The sequence below is a fragment of the Megalops cyprinoides genome, chromosome 22 (genome assembly GCF_013368585.1).
Source record: "Megalops cyprinoides isolate fMegCyp1 chromosome 22, fMegCyp1.pri, whole genome shotgun sequence".
NCBI lineage: Eukaryota > Metazoa > Chordata > Actinopteri > Elopiformes > Megalopidae > Megalops > Megalops cyprinoides.
Genome location: NC_050604.1, coordinates 15,567,429 through 15,574,222, shown reverse-complemented (window position 1 = coordinate 15,574,222; position 6,794 = coordinate 15,567,429). Strand labels below are relative to the sequence as shown.

The 6,794-nt window shown below is 50.2% G+C and overlaps 1 protein-coding gene across 1 annotated transcript in view; it reads right to left on the bottom strand.

The window, feature by feature from the left end:
• Window positions 1–149: 149 nt before the first annotated feature.
• LOC118769632 (nuclear factor NF-kappa-B p105 subunit-like) overlaps window positions 150–6,794 on the bottom strand; it is a 28,106-nt gene continuing 21,461 nt past the window's right edge. The window contains exons 18-24 of the mRNA XM_036516840.1: window positions 5,851–6,020; window positions 5,601–5,703; window positions 4,525–4,658; window positions 3,937–4,003; window positions 3,379–3,545; window positions 2,230–2,377; window positions 150–1,056 (exon numbers count right to left, since the gene is read on the bottom strand). Coding sequence (XP_036372733.1) covers window positions 872–1,056; window positions 2,230–2,377; window positions 3,379–3,545; window positions 3,937–4,003; window positions 4,525–4,658; window positions 5,601–5,703; window positions 5,851–6,020 — 974 coding nt within the window. The 3' untranslated portion in view covers window positions 150–871. The remainder of the gene's footprint in view (window positions 1,057–2,229; window positions 2,378–3,378; window positions 3,546–3,936; window positions 4,004–4,524; window positions 4,659–5,600; window positions 5,704–5,850; window positions 6,021–6,794) is intronic.

The window sequence follows — 6,794 nt, the reverse complement described above, 5'->3', positions numbered from 1 at the left end:
ACTGCTTTCCACCATCTTTGGCCTTTAAGACGTCGTTCTGTATAAACAGGATCTCATGGCACCATGTCATGAAAAGCCATTCTCTGTAATCGTTTATGTTGACAGAAACTTTGCTGCCATATAATGAATTTTTCCAATTGCTGCCCCCCCCCCCCCAGACAAACAAGCATCAATTTTCATGATCATTCTTATTGTTCAAGTGCTCTATTGGGACCATGGGCAAGGAAGGCAGCAAAAGGCTACTGTTTCTGCTATAGCACAGGTATTGTCATGGTTGTCTGCATTCACTGCTGTAATATCACAGGCTTCCTATACATGGACAGGACTGATATCGGTAGTTATGTCACCTGCTCACAGTGAAGACTGATGCCGTTCTCTCATGAGAACAGCCCCTCAGGGGCCTCTCAATTCCAGGGCTGAAAGTGGCGTCCTCTTCCTTCTCCGGACTTCTGAGCGCTGTATGCAACCCAGCTGAAACGAAGCCAGGTGTTTTCACTCCCCACATCGCACGTAAGGCATGATTCCATGGATCAGGAGAGAGACAAAAATCTCAAACGGACTCTGTCGACAGAGAATGTCTGTGACCACTTGTCAGTAGTATGTCCCGCTCCCCCTTGTTAAAAATTCTTGAATATTTCATTCTCAGCACTCATGAGCAGTTAAAAAAAAAACCATAATAACTATATGCAAAACGAAGCAAAAAAATTGTCAAGTGCATCACTACTGCATCTGAAGTGAACAGAGCTTATGCCTGAGGAATGATGTGCTGGAAGGGACTCCGTCCTAGCGCCCCCTGGAGCCCGCTGAGGCTGATGCAGTCTTGTGTGGGCGCTGGGCTGCGAGGTGCACATGCTGGCGGGTCGGGCCGCCGCTATACCTCCCCCGGCGCGTAGAGCCCGGGGGCGGGCACCTCGGACGGCTCGGGGGGCCCGCACAGCGACCCCGACAGGCTCAGGCTCAGCTTCATGAAGGAGGTCTCCACCCCGCTGTCGCACGCGTACCCCTCCTCGGGATCGCCCCCCTTCAGGTCCAGCGCGTGCTGAGGGACGGGCCCGTCTGGGGGAGGACCACAGAGAGAGAGAGAGCGTTAGAGTGAGCGCAAGAGCAGGAAGAGGAACGAACAAATCACAGGCCATGATGACTCCTGTCATCACAGGCATCACATCAGTCTTACAGGAACCAAGTCCAAGAGATGGTTCGTTAAAGGCTCACAGTTTATACCACTGTCTCTGTGTGTGTTTTTTTTTTTTTTTATGAATTCTGTGACATGGATGAAATTAGACCAATTGGGAGTCCCTTCCTGTCAACATAACACCTTTCCAGGGTCAGGAGGAGGTTGGAGAACAAGCACAGCCTCAGGGTCATAGGTCAGCCGGTTCAGGGCAAGGCCACACCGTGGCTTCCTCAGAACCAGAGAAACCAGGAGCGGTGAGGGAGTGTCACTGCCCACAACACGAGTAAAAGGAGGGGGGCCTTACACCGCAGCGTATGTAAATGAGGAAGCAGAGAAAAGGGGAAGTGCATGGAAGTTCTCCGTTACAAGTTACTGACACTCTCAACCAACTCCCCCCCCGCCCTGACAAAGGCAAATGTCAGAAGTGGAAGTGTGAGGAGTAGAGAGATTTCTCAAACTGCGCTGGAGGGGAATTTGACGGGAGTTGCGTTTCTCTGCGAGCTGGATTTCCTCGCCCCTTTCCCTGGGAATCCCCTGATAACCATGAAAATGAAAATGACACCGACTGCGCTCGAAGAGATTGCTCACGGCGCTCAACTGTAAGGGGAAAGCCAGCTGTACCAGAGCGGTGCCGCTGTCGTTTCATTACAGTGAAACCTTCAAACAGGGGAGGCACAAAAAACTCCATCAAGGCTGGGGAGTGATGTCACAGCAGGGAAAGGCCATCCTTTAAATATGTCTAAGATGTCTTAAACGTTTTGTTTTTTTTCCCTCCCAAACCACTGGTGTCTACCTTGACCCATGGGTTACTGATCTTTGTTCCATCTCAGGTCTTAATGACAGTTATCAAAAGCTACTGATGGGATGGGAATCTGAAGTGCCTAAAAGCTGCTACTTTCGTGGATGTAAATTCACTGTGAATGGCTCTTAAGACACACGGTGAATCTGAATCATATAACCAGCTGTAGAGCCACAACAACAAACGTGCGGAAAGGTGAGGCGGCGTGAAGACTGCCATGCCCGGTCCCACCGGAGCGAGCGCGTGCAGCTCTCACCTGCGAGTCTGTCTGCCGTCTGAGGGGGGAACGCGTCCTCCTCCTGACACATGGCCCCACACAGCGCCTTCTGCAGGACATCCAGGGCGCATCTGTTGCCCACAGTCCTCAGCCCCTCCAGCAGCTCCTTCAGGGTGCCGCCCGATACCTGCACGTGTGGGGTAAAGGCTGGTGTCAGACTGAAGCGCCTCTGCTCAATGGTCTACTCGCCATCATACTTCACAGGGGAAAGCTGCATGTCCACTTTGGATCCATTCAAGTCAACGTACGACCAGTGTTCAGTTTTTGACCTGGAAAATTCCTATTATATCCAAAAATGATAAACTCAATACAGTGCAATAAACTGCATAGACATCACAGGTAAACTGACTTGCTTGACAGGTATAACATCAGGTTCATTTGTAATGGCTTGATATTGAGCAGCTGGTAATCAGAGCTGCCAGCAGGTGTCAGTAGTGAGATGAGAACAGTGTAGGACTGAAATAAACTTGGAAAGGCCTGATGCACAGGTGTCCTCCGCTGTGATTTTGCTTACATGAAAAGGTTTGTTTCCCCATTACCAAATTTTCACCTTTGGAAAAGATGATATGTCTTTTGTACTTAAGTGAAGTTAATTATTTGTATGTATCAGCGTTGGAAGTCATTAACATTGGAAACAGTGTATACGGGGGCGTGGCACAGCTTGTGCCATGGTAATCATTTTTGATGCTGTGTAGATGAATTGATCTGATGTGCTTTCCTCACTGTGGGGGCTTTGACCTGGCAGGTGCTGTAAAGAGAATGATAGTGTGGGCAAGTTGCTCAGAGGATGGGGGAAAGGCACTGTGTTGAACATTGGTAGCTTTTGAGTCAGGTAGGGAACTGAAGACCACTCATTCCTCAATGCACCCATTCTGACTGCTTGTGAGCGTGCTGGTGAGCCTTCCTCTGCTTTGGGCTGGAAAGGTCATCTCCAGAAAGCGAGCGCACTCTTCACGCTCGGGGCGTCAACTTTCAGACAATGAGAAACTCGTCAAGGACGTGACTCATCTCTGGAAATTCTGAAGCCACAACAATGGGCTTTATCATCGCGCTTTGTCACGGTGTCCGTCGAGCTCGGCGGCGAACGGCGGGGAGGAGCAGCCTGCCAGCCTCCGCGGGGTGCCGTACCTCGTAGCTGTCCAGTAGCGTGTGGGCGGGGGACGGGCTCAGTCTGAAGGCGCTGCTGAGGACGCGAAGACCCAGCACGTCGGCCAGGCTCTCCCAACTCTGCGGGGGCTGCTCCAGGGCCCGGCACAGCGCCTGCCTGGATCCCTGATCCAGCTTCTGGAGGTCTCCTGTGTCCCCCACAAATGAGAGGGGAGAACAGACAGAGGGCACATCAGCAGAGCACTCGCAATTCACACTGCATCACACCCAAGATTACCAAAGCCCACACAGTGCACATATCTACACAGGGTGCTCCTTTCCTATAAGAAAGATCACAAGAGAAATACTAAGCAATAGGAGAACAATCTTGTTGTTAAACAGAACAACTGAGTGAAAACACACAGGTTTACCCCCGGACAGTCAAATAGGATTTCTTACAATTACGGATATCTGTTGAACAGCAGAAGATGCACTTTGTAGTTGTACCTTGTGAGCTGCTCTGAGCGTTTGCTAAATGACAATAATGCAATGCAATATAATGAGAAATACCCAGCGATGGTGTGCTAGGTTGAGGCTTACCTTGTGGAGGCACAGTGAGATAGCTGGTTTCTGGCTGGTACTGTTTACCATTCAGAAGCTCATAAACCTGTGGGCAGAATATGGGTCAGTGATGGCACCTCAGGAATGGCAGAGGATCGAACCATTTCTGTATTTTAGGATGACTAAATAACGGAAAGGAATACAGGAATCCAACATTCGAGGTACAGCCCTTTTTTCTTGTTTTGAGCATAGGAGACTTTGGGGAAAGCTCATTTGGGTAGCAAATAATTCAGAAAGGACCTCTTTAAAATTAAAATACCAACCAGGGAAGAACAGCTCGAACACTGACTTAGAGAAACTACAATGGAAACTGTATATACCACAGCAGCGAGAGGACAGATGTTATAATACACAACACTGACAGGATGTCATACAGATGAGTGAAGGTAACAATTCCAGTGAGACACAGTGAGAAATTACCCCCTATCCAAGCACAGCAGCAGTCATCTGAAGATGTTACATTCTAAATGCGCTGGTAGTAACAGAATTACGTGAGCAATGAGTTGGCTCTGGGAATGATTCACTGGGGCTCTGTGGCAGGTAACGCCGTATTCTGGGGTCACTGACCTCAGGGGAGGCGGCCATGTCGAGCGGCGTGGTCCCCGGGACGAAGCCCTCATCCTCATCCTCCTCTTCCTCGGCGTAGCACTCATCCTCGCTGTCGTACAAAGGCTCGCCGTTCTCTTTCTGCGGGTCCGCGCCTAGGCCGAACGGGGGAGAGAGCGTCAGTGAACCACCGACCCTGTCCGAGGGGGGATGCTGTTATTTGGTCAGGATTTCCCCTGCAACATTAGTCAAGCAGGGCAAAGAGAAAAACAACTTGCAAAGAATGAGCGGGCTGGACACGCCTCAGTGCTCGCAAGCGCACTCATCAACAACACAGGGATTTACACGTCAAACTGCCCTTTCCAATCATCTGACAGAAATACCAGTCATTTCTGTGGAAATGACATTTTAATGATGCGAGCCAGTCCTTAATTGCACTCTGTGACAACATTCAAGCAGGTAGCACTAAGTTCAATTAAGCATTTCATTTTTATAAAAATCTATATTTAAAATTTATGTTTATTTACTATACATTAAAACAATATACATCAATCCAAGCTGCATGTCTCTACATCAGTAACTGGATGTACAATTAAGACATCCAGTAGTTTCTGACTGCCACTGCATGTTGCTTTAGCATCTGGGTTATGTAGTTTCACATAGGCTCACATGCTGCGTGGAAATATTCACAGGCACAGGAAAATGGAAACATTTTTAAAGCACCGAGAGAGAAATGAGAAGGTCATAAATAGCCATTTGTGAGATGGGCCCGCTGCTTTCCCAGGCCTGCTGCAGCCGCTACGGCAGCTGTGTGCAGCCGATCGGTTAATGGAAAGCAGTGGAGAGAGTGACGGGGTGTGACCCAGATGCGGGGTGGGTCACAGCTCTGCCCTGCCGCCTTATTTCCACCAAAGCCTCACAGAGCCAGTCCCTAACCGGCGCGTGTCGCTGCGGAGGTGCAGCTCCCCCCGCTGCCCCCGCTGGGGGCTGTATGTAACGCTCTGGTACCGAGGGAACGCTGAGGCAGAAGGAGAAGGCTGGCGCTATGCTGCGTGTGTGTTGCACGAGTTGGTGCTGGAGCTGGGAGCGGGGCCCACCTGCGGCCATGAGGAGGGCGGTCAGCTTGATGGAGCCGCGGCCAGCGGCGATGTGGAGGGGGGTGGAGCCGTTGTAAGTGCAGGAGTCCACGTGTGCGTTTCCCTGCGGAGAACGCACCCGATTTTACATAAGTACGCACCATGCACACAGACAGCATGCTTTATCACGCACCCACACGGCACACTGGATCATATGGAATCCTGGGAAGAGCGCAGCGGCTGACACAGCTGACCCCCCGCGGCGTGGTACCTCCAGCAGCAGGCAGCCCGACAGGGAGATGTTGTCCAGCTCCACGGCCAGGTGCAGCGCCGTCCGGCCGCAGCTCAGCTCCCGGGCGTCGGTGTCGGCCCCGCCCTGCAGCAGCTGCCTCAGAGCCCCCAGGCTGTTCGCCAGCACGGCCAGGTGGAGCGCACACAGCCCTGCGGACAGGAGAGAGCCACCTCACTGTTATTGCTGCACAACACAGCACTCACACTGTTAATGCTGCATAACACAGCACTCACCTCACTGTTATTGCTGCACAACACAGCACTCACCTCACTGTTAATGCTGCATAACACAGCACTCACCTCACTGTTAATGCTGCATAACACAGCACTCACACTGTTAATGCTGCATAACACAGCACTCACCTCACTGTTAATGCTGCATAACACAGCACTCACACTATTAATACTGCATAACACAGCACTCACACTGTTAATACTGCATAACACAGCACTCACCTCACTGTTAATGCTGCATAACACAGCACTCACACTGTTAATGCTGCATAACACAGCACTCACACTGTTAATACTGCACAACACAGCACTCACCTCACTGTTAATACTACATAACACAGCACTCACACTATTAATACTGCATAACACAGCACTCACACTGTTAATACTGCATAACACAGCACTCACCTCACTGTTAATACTGCACAACACAGCACTCACACTGTTAATACTGCATAACAGAGCACTCACCTCACTGTTAATACTGCACAACACAGCACTCACACTGTTAATACTGCATAACAGAGCACTCTCACTGTTAATACTGCATAACAGAGCACTCACACTGTTAATACTGCATAACAGAGCACTCTCACTGTTAATACTGCATAACACAGCACTCATACTGTTAATACTGCATAACAGAGCACTCACACTGTTAATACTGCATAACAGAGCACTCACTGTTAA